The sequence below is a fragment of the Dama dama genome, chromosome 2, assembly GCF_033118175.1.
Source record: "Dama dama isolate Ldn47 chromosome 2, ASM3311817v1, whole genome shotgun sequence".
Classification (NCBI taxonomy): Eukaryota; Metazoa; Chordata; class Mammalia; order Artiodactyla; family Cervidae; genus Dama; species Dama dama.
In genome coordinates this window covers 2,013,843-2,030,908 of record NC_083682.1, presented here as the reverse complement: position 1 = coordinate 2,030,908, position 17,066 = coordinate 2,013,843, and the positions used below count along the sequence as shown (strand labels likewise).

The following is a 17,066-nucleotide window of genomic DNA, read 5'->3' as shown; positions in this document are numbered from 1 at the left end:
AGTGGATGTACAGGAGCGGGGCTTTGCTGGATGTGTAGGAGTTCGCCAAGCAGTGAGGGGAAAACTGAGAGAACAGCCCCCCAGGGAGGCGACAGACCAGGAGCAGACGCGACCTTGGGGTCTGTTCATGGGGAACCTGAGCCAGCCGCCGGGAGCCCGGCCTTGGGCAGACGTGACCAGGCTCCGTGAGCCTCACCCTCTGCCTGCGGAGGCTCACGGCATGACCAGCAGGGCCCCAGGCCCAGACTCCGCGCCGCCGTCTGGATCGGCACGTGAAGGGTGTAGGGAGCAGGGCCGGAACGGGCGGGCCTGCAGAGCGAGCGGGGTGTGCGCTGGGGCCGGGGGTCAGGAGACAGAGCCCAGGCCTCATTCCAGAGAAACGCGGGGCCCACTGAGGGGCCGGGGGACGCCGGGTGGTGGGGGGAGGGTCCCTGCGGGGCCTGGACTCGCAGCAGGGAAACTGAGGCCTGGAGGGCCGGATGCTCTCGCCTGTGCCGTGGGAGCCAGGGCCCCGGGGTGGGTGATCCAGCCGGAGGGAGGGCTGGGTCACCGCGGAGGGGCCCCCGGGAGCCTGGGCCAGGGAGGAAGCCTCGGCGATGACCTCATCCGCTAGGCCTCCGGGCTGCGGCTCACGGGTTTTCAACCGCAGGCATCGCAGGACGATCCCTGGTATGCGCCCACCAGGAGCCGGGCTACGCGGGGTCTGCGCTGTGCCTTTGAGGGCCTCTCTCTTTGTGTGGGATTTGAAAAAGAAAAAAAAAAAAAAACACCCTGCGATTTCGGAGACAAAAACCAGCCCCTCACCTGGGCCCAGCTGGGGTCTCTTCCCCCAGGGAGCGGGGAGGGGCTGTGTTTGCTACGGCAGCGGGCAGGGGCCGGGGGCGGGGGGCACAGGACGGGGCTGGGGCCTGGCCACAGACGCGTGTGCACGCCGAAACCGGGGCACAGAGCGTGCACGCGGCCATGTGCACAAGCAGACACACAGGCGCGCTGCACGCTTGCACACAGACACGTGTACACACACACACACACACACACACACACGCGCGCGCGCGCGCGCACACGCCTGGCTTCCTCTGAATTCAGGAACTGTGTCGGGAGCCCTGTTCCCCAGAAGCCGCCAGCAGGGCTCAGATCTTGAACGGGCCGTCCACACCCCCGGGACAGACCCCGCAGCAGCGACGAGACCCCACCCCAAGTGGCTTTTTCAGGCCCCCCAGATCTCCCTGGTTCAGCAAAATGCTTAATCCCTCGGAGGCCGCCCGAGGCTCCCTCGCCTGGAGCTGAGACAGCAGCTCTCTGGCCCCATAAAAAGCAGCACACGAAAAGGAAGGGAGACATATGGGCTCTGTGGGAAAACACAGCTTCGAAGGACTTTTTCCACCATTTAAACACCGAGCCGCTCTCGGAATCCTGTGCGAGCCCCGGCCCCTCCCGGCTCCGGGCTGTGGTCTGGCTCGCAGTTCTGGGTCACGGCCAGCGGCGCCCTTGAGCCGCGGACAACACCGCCACCTGGTGTCCTGCCGCCCCAGCCTGGGTGGCCGACCCAGGGGGGCCTGCGACCACCGCCTCTGCGGCCCGCTGCCCACACACACCCTCCCTCCGTCACACCCTGCCTGGGGTCACACCCGTCCCCAGCCTGCAGACCACAGCCTCTCCAGGGAGCCCCCAGCTGCCACCTCCATCCAGAGCCCCGGGACCCTGGGCCAGCCCTGTCCACTGCCAGCTACAGGGGGTGGTCCCAGCCTGCCCCTGGAGGCCCCCGCACCCACCTACCTCCTCCTCCCACCCTCAGGGCACCCCCTCTTCCAGGAAGCCCTCAGCATCCCTGCAGACACCCTGTCCACCCCCCAAGTCCCGCTTCACCTCTTACCTCCTTCGGGCCCCAACTCTTGACGTAATTCCTATCATGATTCATATCTTTCCCGGGCCCCTGCAGCTGCATTCCTCCCGGTGACCCTGATACCCCACCGCCTGCCCCATGGCCATGACTCTAAAGGCATGACTCTGGACATGGTCAGCTCAAACACACCACAAAGGACCTGTCTCCACAGGCCAGCGAGTTATGAAATCTTTCGGAACGCAGTACAGGCCATCAGAAGGTTGCATCTGAGACCATTTTCCCCCAGGCTTTGTTCTGCAGATGGGAAAGCTGAGGCCCAGGACCCCACGACAGCTCCGGGAGCCCCAGGGAGCCCCCTCTGAGCTCCTGGACTCAAAGGGAATGTCCAAACCCAGCAGCACCGTTCTGGGCCTGTGGAGGGTGCCACCCATGGGCCCCTGCCCTGGAGGGGTGGCGGAGCAAGGAGACAGAGCCTGGGGCTCCCCACTTTGGCCCACAGACCCCCTTCACGCCCAGCCACCAGGGGGAGAGTGGGGTGCGGTGAGGAGGGGAGCCCCGGCAGCGGGCGGTAGTGGGGGGCACCAGCGGTGACGGCCGAGTCGCAGCCTGACTGGGCAGACGGGAAGTCGGCCCCGCGACAGGTCAGAGGGTCAGTCCACCCGCAGAAGCATGTGCCAGGGCCCCGGGGCAGCAGGAGGGCCCAGGGTCAGGGGTCAGCTAACTGCCCGGGAGCAGAGGGAGCCAGCGGAGGGACAGACAGGGGGTGCACAGCACTGGGGGCCCAAGAGGCCCAGCAGATCCGAAATCCCACCAGAGCTTCTGGAATGATCAGAGTTTGATTTTGGAAAACCTCCCCCCCACCCCCACTGCCCGCCCCAAGCCGACAGTTCGCTGTGGAGAGGGTGCCTCGGGGGGCATGCGTGCGGCAGAGAGAATGGGGGGCGTGGAGCAGGAGAAGCACCGGCAGCAGGGGCCCTCTGCTGGGAGGCAGGGGGCTGCTCGCTGGCACACACACCCCCCAGGGTCCCAGCTCCAGCTGAGCCCCCATCCTCAGCGGGGGTGGTTTAGTTGCTCAATCATGTCTGACTCTGTGTGACCCCATGGACTGTAGCCTACCAGGGTCCTCTGTCCATGTGATTCTCCAGGCAAGAATACTGGAGTGGGTAGCTTTTCCCTCCTCCAGGGGATCTTCCTAACCCAGGGATCGAACCCGGGTCTCCTGCATCGCAGGCAGATTCTTTACCAACTGAGCCACGAAGGAAGCCTCAGGGAGGAGACCGCAGTTCTAAGAACAGCCACCAGGAGGCGCGCGGACCTCAGCGATGCCCGGACTGCGCGCCGTCAGATCCTCCAGGAGGCGGGGAGCCGGCAGGGGCCTGGGGGCTGCGGGGACGGCCCTGGGGCCCCTTTGCCACCATGCCCGGCTCTGGGCCTCCCGGCATCATGAAGCCCCAAGGAACCCACTGTGACTGGGAGCAGCAATGCTGGGGATTGGGGATGGGGGAGCTCCCAGACAGGCCAAGGGGAGAGGGGAGGCCGGACCAGATGAAGCCCGAGGCCGCCAGGGCCTGCCCTCCACCCGGGAGGGGTGACCCACGCCCTCGATGATCTGCTTTCCAGCCCCAGAGCCGGGCCTGGGGTGCGCTGACATCAGTGGTGACTCGGGAGCTGGAATCCCGCGCGGGCTGCACGCAGGGCCCGGCCCGAGCCGCGTGAGGGTGGGGCCACGTGGCCTGCAAACCGGACCCCGGCTGCGGCAGGGCCCAGGCGGGGGCGGGTGTCCCAGGGGCCCCTACCCCGATGGGACTCAAGGTTGTGGGGGCCTCTCAGAACACAGGAATGAACCTTCCCGCAGAGGGGGAGCCGACCCAGTTACGCAGGGGCCTCGTGGGCTGAGCTGTGATCTCCCCAGTTCCCTACATTGGGATCCTGAGCCCAGAATCTCAGATGCGGCTGTGTTTGGAGACGGGTCTTTATAAAGGGGTGATTATGGTAAAATGAGGCCCCTAGGGTGGGTCCTCGTCCCATAGGACTGGTGTCCTCAGAGGAGAGGCGGTCAGGACGTGGACACACACAGGGTGACGGCACACAGCCGAGGACGCCGTCACCGTAGCATCCTGCCCTCTCACGGGGCTTGAAGGCCACCCCAGCCCAGAAAAGGCGCAGCTCTCTGCCCAGGCCGGGCGTTCCCTAGGAGACGTGGAGAGCCCCTCGGCCCGCCCCGCAAAGCCGGAGCACCTGAGAGATGCCAGTCTGCACACCCAACCAACGCGCCGGACCAGAGCAGGCAGCAGAGACTCCAGACAGACAACTCCAAAGGGTCAGAGGACAAACCGCCGCAAACAATGACGAAGCAGAGCGAGTCCCAGGCTGCACAGGTGACAAGGGCAGTCGCCCTCCTAGACAGCAAAGAAAACCTCCCGGAAACATAAGGGAAGGGATTCCACTGGCGATGGCAACTAATAGCAGCTGTTATCATATTGATAATAACAACAACAGCTGTCTCAAACCCACATCCCCAAACCGTGAAACCCTCTGATAAACAGATACGCCCTGCCCATGGACAGAACGAGCCCACGCCAGAGAGATGCTGGCCTCCCCAAATTCACTCATCAAACACCAACAGGTGTTTCCTGGGAGGCAGACAAGCTGATCGCAAAGGTCACTGGGGAGAGGAGACGAGCAGGAATCGCCAGGTGAGCCCCGAGAGAGCAGGGTCGCCGACACCAAGCGCACGGGAAAGCGGATTGTCGTGGGGATGCACACGCGGCTGTGGATGGGCAGGAAGGCCGCAGAGCAGAGCCCGGGACGCCCGGTCCCCATCAGCGCGGGGAGGAGACACACTCTGGGGTAAGCGGTGCCGGCGTGGGGGGCGGCGACAGGGACGGGGGGAGAGTGGCCTGGGTCCTTCCACCAGACGCACCCAACGAGCCCCAACAGCTTAAAGACACAAGGTCCACCCAGACAGCTGCCAGAGGAAGGCGGGCTGAGTGTCCCTCTAACCTCCAAAGGAGAAACTCCGTGAGCACGAATGCAGAGGCGCCAGGCGAACAGTGGAGCCGACTGCGTACAGTACGACAGGTGCTGCCTCGAGGCCTCGGGGACGCCAGCTCACAGCCATCGGCTGGCGAGGGCAGGGGCACCCGGGCCAAGGCTGGGGGCAGGGGCAGGGATGCCCGCAGGTCTGTGTGCCAGCCGGACCGGGGCCACGGCGCAGGCCAAGCAGACTGCGACCCCGGCCTCTTGTCCTCCCTTCCCTCCCAGCTCAGAAGCCCACTCCTCCCGGAAGCCCTCCCAGACCACCAGGCCCAGGGTCTCGTCATTCCTCCACCTTCTCAGCCCAGTGGTCACATCCTGGCAAGGTAGGGAGCCAGGAAGGTGGGGTCCCCACCACCTCTAGGCCCCCGGTGTCAGGGCGAGCCCACAGAGCCAGCCCGCCCTGGGGTGCCGGCACAGGGTCCCGTGGGTGGGAGAGGCCAGGAGTGGCGGGCTTCGCCCTGCGGCCCACCTGCCCAGGGGCAAGAGCGCAGGGCCCCTCGCACTGGTACGTACCATCCAGAAGAGGGTCCCTGTGGCCAGGGCGACATACTGCTCGATGGTGGACAGCACGCTGAAGATGAGGCAGACCAGGACAATGAGGAAGCTGCGGGACAGGAGCACACGCGGTCAGTGCTTCGGCCAGGCCGCCCACCCCGCCCCCCAGACACGGCCCGGGCCCGGGCGGGGCAGGGCAGGGGCCTCGCCCACCGCCCGAGGGACCGGGCCCTCTCCGGGGCCAGCCCCGACCGCCAGGCGTGCCCCAACCGCAGCAGGGCCAACTGCATGAGGTCGCCCCCCGGCCAGGAGGGGACGGGCTCTGACCCAGGCGACGGGCAGACGGGCCTCAGAGGCCAGGTTGAGGAGCCAGGCTCTGCCCACACGGTCTCCAAGGATCCAGAGCGGAAACTCACGGGGCAGAGAGATGCCTGAAGACCACGGGGCCCAAGGGGCCTCCTCTGGGCAGCAAACGTTCTGGACGTAGGGTGATGGTCGCAGGGCTCCGTGGGCATCCCAACAACAGGGCAGCGTGCTTGACCCGAGGGTTTGCCCCCAGGCCCCCGGGGACACAGAAAGGCAGCCGCAGAAAGAAGGCAGGCCCAGTGCCGGCCAGCTGGCCCAGACCACTCTCCAGCCTCAGTTTCCTCATCGACACAGCCCGTGGCCACTTCCTCTCAGCAGCGGACATGCAGGCAGGGACTCGGGGGTCAGCCCTGGGGCCGCCCAAGGCTGGACCCGTGTTCCGCCTCTCACCCACTCCTCCTGAACCTGCCCGCCTGTGGCCCGCGGAGATGCTTCCTCACAGCTTGTCCAGCCACAGACGCTGTCCTGGGGAAGGACATCACCACCGCCCGCACCGCCCAGCCTCACGGTACAGACAGTAACACGCGTTCCTGCAAGACGACGGCCGCATCGGCTGCTTAGCGATGCTACAGACGAGGAAACTGGGGCCTGGGCTCCACGCTTCCTGAGGGTGAACCCCCAGTGGCCAGACCACGGAGGGGGTGAGACCAGGCCCCGGGGAGGCTCCGGGAGTGTGCCAGCGTGGTGTCCTCCCCTCTGACCCTCCCCTTCCCCACGAAGGGCATTTGCGATGATGCTGAGCATCATCCAGGTGGTCCGGATGGCCGCCTACACCCAGATCCGTCACCGAGTCACACCTGCAGAGCCCTGCTTGCCACGAACGGTCACACTCGGGCGCAAAGGTCAGGACACCGACACCCCCGCTGGCCCACAGTCACCGTGCCAACACTGGCTGAAGCCCGGAGCTGCGAGCCCTGTGCCCCGGGCCACTGTCCCCCAGGCTGCAGGGAGGCCCTCGGTGGGGAAGGGGTGGCTGGCCCCCGCCAGGCCCGGACCCAGGTCTGCAGGTCCTGTTGCCCACGGCTCCCCGGGCCCCCCCACCTCCAGCCCCCGCCGCCAGGACGTGCGCGAAAAGTCCTGAACTCTCTACCATCCCTGCCTTCTGAGGCAGAGGGTGTGGACAGAACCCAGACAGCGTCTCTGCCCCCTCGAGGTGTCGCGGTGGGCCCCACGGCCCACGGCAGGTGACTCAGCTGCCTCGGAGGCCTGGGGCAGCGGCCGCTCTTCTGCGAGGCCTGTCCCTGTCGACTCTTGCTGCCAGGGTGGCAACTGACTGCGTACTGTCTCTGTCAGGATGACCCTGGCTTTGGACACAGCGGTGAAAGCTGGCTTAGAACCGCGTGCCAGGCAGGGGCACAGAGGCCTGGGGCTGGGGAGGACGGGGTCTTGCCAACAGGAGGGGTCTGGCCATGGCAGCTCCGCCTGTGGACAGGCCTGAAGGGAGGGTACATCAGGGTGGTGTCCTCAGCCTCAGCTCCCTCAGAGGCACATGGAGACCCCACCCCACCCCGCACTGTGTGCCCAGAACCTTGGTGGAGGCCCTGGGCCAGCGCGTGGGCCCCCACCCAGAAGCACCCCCCTGGGGGCCGCTGGGCCTCCGGGGCTCAGGGCTCCCAACCCTCCACGGCATGTCGGCCTCGGTCACACTGTCCTCTGAAGGCTCAACAGCTCCTTGAATACCTGCACACGCGCCGGTTTCAGAAAGAATCATTTCACAAAGGGTGCTTTGTCCCCTCCGAGCGTGTGGGCCCAGGAGCCTCAGCAAGGCCAAGGTCGGGTCCCTGCTCTTGGGGTGTTGGCAGCAACCTGGGGGCCCAGCACGCCCCTTCTGCCTCTGCGGGGCTGGCCACCCCCTCCGTCCCAGCCTAGGTCCTGAGGCTCCAAAGTCAGGCAGCCGCAGACCTCTGAGAGCTGGGGGACCAAGGCCCAAGGGAGGGGGAAAACTGCCCTGTTCTCTGCCCGGGGTTTGGGGAGCGGGGCTGGGCGGGGGAGAGGCACCCTCGGGTCCCGGCGCTGCCCGACCCGACTTCCCAGGGGGGCGCGTGCGTGCCCGCGGGAGGCGGCCGTGGCCAAGGCAAGGACGATGGCCTGCCTGTGCCCCGACGGCCGATCCACCCTGGGCGCACGGCCGCCGGCTCCCGCCCGAGGACGTCCGTGCCGTTATCGGACATCGGACATCATTTCAGCATCTGCGCCAGCAGGTGCCTGGGGAACGCAGGGGAATGCGGGAGCTGTGCCAGGGCGGTGGCCCAGCAGGAGGGCACACCAGGGGGCAACGGGGGGTGGGCGGCAGGACCCCACCCCCTTGCCCATGGGCTGGGCCCCCAGCGGCACCGGCGACTGGCGGGCTCAGCCCAGGCGGGCCGGACCAGACCCTCAGGGAAGTCCACGGGGAAACCTCTTTCAACCCTGGATGTCCCCCAGTGATGCTGAAAATGTGAATAAAAAACACACGACTGACGTGCAAGGGGAATAGAGCCTGTTCAAGGCGCACTTGGAACCCAGAAGTGACAGACCCCTGCCTTCGGGCTCTGCGAGCTCTGAGCGAGGCCCAGGGGGCTGAGACGCAGCACTGGGGCGGTCAGGGAGCGTTGGCTGCAGCCTATCTGTGCGGTCAATTTCTCTGCGACCCCACGGACTGTAGCCAGGCGCCTCTGTCCAGGGGATTTCCCAGGCCAGCAGACTGGGGCGGGTTGCATTTCCTCCTCCAGGGGATCTTCCCGACCCAGGGACTGAACCCACATCTCCTGTGTCTCCTATATGGCAGGTGGATTCTTTACCACTGCCCCACCTGGGGAGCGGATTCAATACATAACAATTAGGTACTTGGGAAAGTCTCATTGGCCCAGAAAAAACGTTTTGTGCGAAGGGATGGACGTTGGGAACACTGTGCTCGGTGAGACGCCGCAGTCACAGGAGGGAAAGTCCTGGTCGAGTCGACCCCCACGAGGGCCCTGGAGCTCAAACCCACAGAGACGGACAACGGGGCGCGGGGCCGGGCGCGGGGCGGGGAGGCAGGGCTTCTGGGCACAGACTGTGCCCCTTCGGGAGGATGAGGCTTTGAGGACGGCTGAGTTAATGGCCGCCCAGCACAGCTCAGGTCTGCGCGTCCGAGCGGTGCACTCACATGTCCGAGGGGAGGTTTCACACTACACGGGAAGCCACGGCGTCTCTAGGTTAAGGGGAAAAAGAGGAAACTAAGTAAATGACATTTACGCACAAGCCCTGGACTGGGGCCCGTGTTTGATTAAGGCTACAAATGAGGCTGTGTGAGGTTCAAAGGCCCGCCCTCCCGGCTAGGACCTTCGGGCCGATAACAGACAAAGGGCTTGTCCCGCTGCCTGAACCTCAAGGCCGAACTCGGAGCGTGTGATTTAGTAGATTAGCTGCTGACGTTCAAACTCCGGCCGTATCGGAGGGGTTCCTCTTTGTACAAAAGTCACCTGGGAGATTCCAAACATCCCTGAGCAAACAGGACAAGGTGGGCTGGGGAGCGTGCGCCCGGACGTGGACGCCCCCGTGGCACTGGGCCTCCGGGGGATGTGGACGCCCCCGTGGCACTGGACCCCCGGCGGGGGGAGCTTGCCTCGGGTCCCACCAGGACTGTCTGTGGGGCTGGGGCAACGCTGCCCAACGGAATGCCAAGACACGCCCCACCCGGTCCAGCCCGTGCCCAGCACTGCCCTGGGTGGAACAGGGTCGGGCACGTCGCCAATCACACCTCGGCCCAGGTGCTGGGCGCTGTGCACCCCCTGACCCCATGCGGAAGGCGTTACACCACCTCCAGAAGGAGACTCTGGGCTGCCCCTCCAGTCCGCGCTGCCCGGCAAGGGGATCCAGGGCTCAGGGACAGCGAGGCCCAGCCAGCTCCAGCCTCAAGGCAGGGATCGAGGCTCCCCTTGGGCGGGGCACCTGTTTCCAGGGGCCAGGCCCAGCACTCGGTACCCCGAGTCCTCCAAGGGGAATGGCACGTACAAGGCTGAACCACGGGGCGCGGGAGGTGCTGCGTGGGCAGGCGGGGCGGGCGTGGTGGAGACACTGGGCCTCCTCCAGCTTCCGGGGGACCCAGGTGCCTCTGGGCTCAGGGCCACATCCTTCCGGCCTCTGCCTCTAACGTCATGGCCCCTGTGTTCGCCCCTTCTGTCTGTGTCTTATGAGGACACTTGTCACTGAACTGGGGCCCCCCTGCCCGAGAATCCAGAATCATCTCCCCCTCAAGATCCTTAACATATCACCTCTGCAAAGATGCTTTTTCTAAATACCTAAGGTCACGTTCACAAGTTCCAGGGAGTCTGCCATCTCTGGGGGCCATTATTCAGCCTCTGTGACTTATCTAGGGTTCTAATAAATGACTGCAGATGGTGACTGCAGCCATGAAATTAAAAGACGCTTACTCCTTGGATGGAATGTCATGACCAACCTAGACAGCATGTTAAAAAGCAGAGACATTACTTTACCAATAAAGGTCCATCTAGTCAAGGCTATGGTTTTTCCAGCGGTCATGTATGGATGTGAGAGTTGGACTGTGAAGAAGGCTGAGCACCGAAGAATTGATGCTTTTGAACCATGGTGTTGGAGAAGACTCCCGAGAGTCCCTTGGACTGCAAGGAGATCCAACCAGTCCATCCTAAAGGAGATCAGTCCTGGGTGTTCATTGGAAGGACTGAGGCTGAAGATGAAACTCCAGTACTTTGGTCATCTGATGCAAAGAGCTGACTCATTGGAAAAGTCCCTGATGCTGGGAAAGACGGAAGGCAGGAGGAGAAGGGGACGACAGAGGATGAGATGGCTGGATGGCATCACCGACTCAATGGACGTGAGTTTGGGTAAACTCTGGGAGTTGGTGATGGACAGGGAGGCCTGGCGTGCTGCATGCAGTCCATGGGGTCGCAAAGAGTTGGACACGACTGAGGGACTGAACTGAACTGAATAAATGAATAAATCGCTTATGATGACAAGAACTATCAGCAAATCTTCTGTGAGTCTTTAAAAGCCAGCATCAGGCATGTGGTAACGTGCGCGTCCGTGGCCCCTGTGAAACAGTCCAAGGTACGTTCAGAGCTTCCGGCCCGTCCCCTCTCGGCCTCAGTGCATCTGGAGAGACCCGAGTAAGATCCCAGGCTCCAGAGCCTAGGATGCAGAGGGAGGTGTGTTTGCGAGGTCACACACAGCTCAGCACCCCACCGTCCAGACCCCGTCACGTCAGGGAGGGACTTGGCCTCGCACTCCGCCTCCCCGTGATGTGCTGGGCGGCATCCAAGCAGGGTTCCCGGGACGAGGGCTCCCACAGGCCACCCCGACTCTGAACCTCCCGTGAGGTGTGTTCCTCATTCCTTTCAGAGGCTCCCTCAGGCGATGCGACCCCTAGCTACGCGGGCTCCAGCGGGCAGCTGGGAGCGATGAGGCCACTGTTCCCGCAGCGCCAGTCTCCCTAAGTTCTCGTGAGTGCAAGATCCCATCAAACTGATCCCCGAGGCCTGCCCGCAAGGAGCCCCTAGGAGACGAAGATGCTTATTGCTGCCTCTCGCCAGAGGCCATTCTCAGCCTTGCGGGCTTTCAGTCGACACTTCTTCTAAAAGTGACCTGGACCGGGACCCCAGAGACACAGGGCCTCTCACCTTGCACTCTGGCCGGGCCCTTGGCTGTTGCTGTGAGCATAGCGCCTCCCTAAAGGCCAGGCCTCCTCTGCCTGGGGGTCTCCACCCCCGGGGGATGGGCCACCAGGATTGCACCAGAATCTGCAGCCCACATCCCACTGGTCTCCCTGCCCAAGTCTCAACGTCCACCCGGCAGCTGGGGGTGATCCCGGAAGGATGCAAATCCCACCAGCCCTCCGAGCTAAAGATTCTCCAGTGAAGTCGGAGCTCCAAACCCACCTTCCTGGGCATCCCCCTGCCCCATAGGCCTGGGCTTCCCCGATGGGGGCCTTCTGATGCCACAGCTGGGCCCTGTGTCCCCTGCCCTGCTCTCATCAGACCACTAACCACCTGCTGCCCACTGCCGCCCCCTATAGAGCAAGGGCTCGGCAGGCAGAGGATGTCTGATGTCCACTTTGAAGGCCTCATATGGGACCTGGGACCTGAATGACCGACTGACTGTTTTAGGTTGAACTCAAGAACTCAGGGGACAGAACTCGCAGTGCCACCTCCTCCATGCAGGCCTCCAGGGTTCATCCAGAAGTGAAATCCTCTTGTGCCATTTTTTCCCTCCTTGCTCTGTCCGGCCACACCTCACCCCAGAGTGCTCCGCCAGGGCCCTACGGGGTTTCCAGTGGGCCAGGGCACCAGGTAGCTCTCCACGTACCCCTTCTCCCCCAGGCTGCATGCCAACAGTGCCAGGCAGAAAGGAGCTGGGGGTGGTGGGAGGGAACTCTGATGTGAGTGGGCTGCAGCCACGGCCACCCCAGCGGCCAGGAGCACAGGAGACGCAGTGGGCGAGGCTCTGAGGGGAGGGTCATGGTCTCGCTGCCTGAAGCTGTCCCCAGAGGCAGCAGGGAAGGGACTGCTCCCAGAGAAGACCAATCCATGCCGGGCAGGGAGGGGTCACCGCACCCAACCTGGCTACGCATGCTACCGGCCCCTTGACCCTCGCACGCCTGCAAGGCACTGCCCCATGTCCACTCTGCCTAGTGTCTGCCCACCAGCAGGGCAGCGACTGCCCAGACTCACCCTCACCCACTTCTCGGGGCCTCTTCCAGAAACCCAGGATGACGCAGGTGAGGGGACAACTTGGACCCAGGATGGGGTCACGCTCAGGAGCCCTGTGACGGGTCCGCCGGCAGTGAGGCGCCACCTTGCTCACCGGCGGCCGGACTCAGGGACCCGGACTGCTCAGCACAGATAGAAACCCAGCTCCACCCTGGCGGCCCCAGGCTGGAGGCACTGCAGGCCCCAAAGCCCGACCGCGCCCCCCGCCCGAGGTGACAGGGTGGGGCGCCGCTGGGCCGCGCCTTCTGCAGGGCAGGGGTGGGATGGCCAGGCCCAGCCGAGCCCGGGGAGTGGCCGGCCATCGCCCTGCCCAGCGGCCTGACTCCATCGAGGACACGGGTGGACAGCTGTGCTCATGTCTCACCCCATGCCCAGCATCCTCTCACTTCCCACGTGCAGCTCCGCACGAGGCCCTCGCGTGTGCAGGGGGCGGGACGTCCCCCTCTGTCGAGGGCCGAGCCAGCTGGGGGAAGCTGGGGGCAGACCTTGGCTGAGGGCTTGACCACATCACCCTAATCAGTCACGTCAAAGCCTTTCCCGGGCACTAGAGAGACAGCTATGGGGGTCTCAGGGATGGGGGTGCTGTGAGGGTAAGTTTTCTCGGGGATCTGTTACACAATCAGAAACATAACAGCCAGGGACGTCCCCAGAGTCCAGTGGCTGAGACTTTGCCTTCCAATGCTGGGGCACGGGTTCAATTCCTGGCCAATGAGCCAAGATCCCACAGGCCAAGCAACCAACCGCACGTTTAAAAGTAAATAAATAAATTGGTGTCTTAAAATTTTTTTTTCAAAAGTCAGTGAACCAAGATCCCACAGGCCAAGCAACCAAAACGTTTAAAAATAAATAAATAAATTGGTGTCTTAAAATTGTCTCTTTTTTAAAAAGGGGGCTTTCCCTGGTGGTCCAGCATTAAGACTCTATGCTTCCACTGCTCGACTCAATCCCTGGTTGGCGAACTAAGATTCCACGCACTGCAAGGGGGTGCCAATAAGTAGAAAGACAGAAAGAAAGGAAAGAAAGAGAAGACAGACAGACAGACAGCAGCCGTGTCCGAGCACCAGGCCGTGGGAGACTAGACTTGGAACATCTGGCCCGGGCCACGGTCAGCCACGCGCGCTTTCCCGGCATCCGCTGGTCAGCAGAGCGCCAACGCAGAGCTGGGAGCCCGGCTCTTTCCACCAGGCCCCACGCAGCCCCTCAGCGGCCCCAGTGCCTGGCAGGAGGGTGGGGACAAGCCGTGTAAATCCACACCTTCCCGTCCCCTCTGTCTTCACAAGAAGCCCCAGAAGCAGGCCTGTCCCTCATCAGAGGAGAAAGAGGGCCCGAGTCTGCCCGGAGCCCCGGCCCTGAGCGGCCGGTGGAGAGCAGGACCGCAGCGCGGGCTTCCCGCCCCCGGCGCTGCCCACACCGCCAGGAAAACAGAGTCCAGCCAGCGGGGCAGGGTCTCTATCTGCCCACTGCCCACCCTCGAGAGGCTGCCCTGGCCTGGCAGTGAGAGGACAGGCCCCAGTTAGGTTTGGCCGGGGGCTGGGGTGTCCCGACCCTCGGGGTCTGGCGCTGGGCCTGAGCAGGCCCGCCAGAGGCAGGGCTGCCGGGCAGAGCAGACGAGCTTGCCCAGGGCCCACTCTGTGGGGCGGCTCTGACCCCTGCAGCGTCGCCTCCACTAAGCCTGGCCGCCCAGCCCAGCCCGGCTGCGATAAGAACCCCTCGGAGGGTATATTTAGAAGGTGCCGGAGAACAAACTGAAGTGACCCCACGGACAGGGGCCTTATCTGCCCCAGGACGCATGTCGTCTTCCCGTGAACGGGGCCTGTCCTGGGCGAGGCAGGGTCCCAGAGGGCCCTCCCGGGGGTCAGGGGGGGCAGTGCGGACAGCTGGACACACCTGTGCATGCTCGCCTGGCCCCAGAGGCAGCCTGTCCCAGCGGCGACCCCTGGCCCGATGTGGCCAGCCCCTGCAGGCCTCACCTGGGACAGGACGGGACGGGCAGCCTCCCTTCTGGGCTGAGAAGGGGCAGCAGGTAGCAGAGTGCTCAGACACCAGCAGGGGTGGGAGGGGTCCGGTGGGCTTCCTGCCCACGGCCCAGGGCCCTGCCCTCCTTCAAACAGGGTGAGTCTGCAGGCTGGAGGCCACAGCAGGGCTCCTGGGACACCTGGACCCAGCCCCGAGGAGGAGCAAGATGCCTGCAGCCCCACTGGTGCCAGAGGGGGTGGGCGTCTCTGCGCATCCCTGCTTGGGGAAGTCCCTCCTCCTGTCTACCCCTAAGTCTTCCTTGCTGCAGTGTGGCCTGACCTCAGGCTGAAGGCAACCTCCCGACTCCAAGCCCTGCAGGGGCCCCCATACAGTCTGTCTTCAGGGCCAAGACCACCGCCCAGACCCAGAGAGGCAGGTTCCCTGATCGAGACTTTGAGGAGCCCATGCCTTCTCCTTCTCTGACCCCCGCTAAGCACCCTACCCAACACTTCAGAGGCAGAGGCCCTTCTGAGAAGCCGGAAAGCCCACATGGGCAGCCCTGGCCCAAGGCAGAGCCCCCCACCCCCCACCCTGGAACCTGCCAAGATTTCCCCAGAGACAGTCCTCAGCCTGCCAAGCCTGCACGCCAAGCAGACGTGGGTCCCCAGCATGGCCTTGGCTCCCGCACACCCACGGCCCCAGGTGGTCTCCTGCCCAGGACCTTGGTCATTCCCAACCCTCTTCCAGCCCCAGCGCCCCTGAGCCCAGCAGGTCAGTGCTTGGGGAGCGTGGAGAGGCAGCAGGTCCCCACGCCGGGTACCACCCCCTGCCTCCCGGCCAGACCTGGCTCCATGGAGGGCCCGGGCATTGACGCCAGGCCCAGGACCCCCAGAGTCGGCCCATCCCACGAGCTCAGGAAGGGGCCGTCTCTCATCCCTGCCGTCCAGGGGCCCAGGTTCCCTGGACGTAGACGCCAGCTCCTCGGGCTTCCATTCACCCCAGACCAGGAAGAGTTCCGGCTTCGCGGCTCTCTCCTGGGGTGACCCAGGTCACGTGCCTCCTTCCCTACAGGACATGCTCTCCCTCCAAGGCCCAAACGGGGGGTGTGGGAGCCGAAGAAGCCTGTCCTCCAGCCGAAGAGCAGGGACGCCTCACTGTTGTCTCCCCACCGCCCTGAGCCAGGAAGGCCCGCTGCTGACAAAACCAGCATTCCGGGGTGGACGGGGACAGCCCGTGGGACCCGCCAACCCACACGGCCCCAGGCAGGCCCCCTGAATAGGGCCCTTCACCCCGGCCTTTGGGGCCAGCTTTGCTCTGGACAAGGAGGCCTAAGGATCAGGGCTGCAGACGGTGCCCCCGCCCGCCTTCTGCGGCAGCCCTGAGGCATCCCAGGGAAGCGGGTCAGACTGAGAGTAGGCAGCCCGAGGTGGACCCCAGCATGGCCGGGCCTCTGCCAGGAGCATCCCCGCTCCAGGACGCAAGAGAGAGAGACCAGGTCAGGCAGGGCCACACACAGGCTCTTGCACCCCAAGAAGGCAGGGAGATCTGGGGGGAGGCCAGGATATTTAGGGGGATGAGGCAAGGACATCGGGGCAGAGGGAGATAAACGTGGTTCCTCTGAGTGCCCATCATGGGGACCCCGCCTCGCGGATTTTGAGCCCAAATCCAGTCCCTAGCTCCTCTCTGCCGCGCTCCTGACCCCTGACCCCCTCCCAGGGGCCTGCCGGGCTGCAGCCACAGCTGTCCCCGCCCCCGGCCTGTCCAGCACCTCCATACCAGGCCCAGACGTGGTCAGCCCCCAAGGACCTCAGGGTCCTTGCCCAGTGGCCACTGCTGTGAACCCATTTGCCCACCGTTTCGGAAGCCCAGGCCCCATCCACTGCCAGCACGCCGCCCCGGGAGCTGCAAGCTTGCTGTTCGACGGCTCCTGCCCTTGGAAAGCCCAGTGCTGCTCACCGCGGGCCTCTGCCAGGCCATCAGGGGCTATCCCCAGGACACGTGGGGGCAGCAGTGAGCGGGGGTCATAGACAGGCCAAGGCAGGGACTGGAGCAGAGGCGGAGAAGGAGGACGCGTGCGCCCAGGCTCAGGACCTCCTCCCCAGACACGGCCCCCAGGAGCCCCGGGACTGAGCGCTCGGGCCCTCCTCACGGGTGGAGGATGGGGGCGGACGACCCTGTGGCTGACTCCCAGCCTGGCGCCAGCACTTCCAGCTGCCCCCCAAGACGTGCCCAGAGGTCCCAGGGGCAGGGGGCGTGTGGACACAGTGAGGGGGGGGGGCCCTCATCGTAGGTGTGACCGAGGGCGGGTGCCCAGCACGTGGCAGGTGTCTTCGCGGGGGCCACCCGGCCTCGTCATGGGACACGACGCAGCCTTGCCTGCGGGAGCCGCAGCCTCTGGAAGTTCTGCCCTCCGGGAAGCAGCCTGCTTCCTCTTTCTGCAGCTGGCCTGAGACGAACACCCCCGCTTCCTCTGTGCTTCTTCCTTGCCCCGTGTCCACACCCGCTCTGATCTCTGCAAACACACTCGGGGCTCCCACACGTGCGTGAGGGAGGGGCCGCAGTGGATGCAGCCTGGGCCCTCGGACAGTCGAGGGCTCCCCCTCCCCCCCGGCAGCCAAGCCTGCCCTCCTGCATCCAGTCCCCAGGCTGGACTCCCCGCC

The 17,066-nt window shown here is 64.8% G+C and overlaps 1 protein-coding gene across 5 annotated transcripts in view; it reads right to left on the bottom strand.

Moving 5' to 3' along the window:
• Positions 1 to 17,066, bottom strand: part of KCNQ1 (potassium voltage-gated channel subfamily Q member 1) — a 362,556-nt gene that overhangs the window by 301,844 nt on the left and 43,646 nt on the right. For all 5 annotated transcript variants that reach the window (XM_061161398.1, XM_061161370.1, XM_061161406.1 and 2 more), the window contains exon 2: positions 5,396 to 5,486. In XM_061161398.1, coding sequence (XP_061017381.1) covers positions 5,396 to 5,486 — 91 coding nt within the window. The remainder of the gene's footprint in view (positions 1 to 5,395; positions 5,487 to 17,066) is intronic.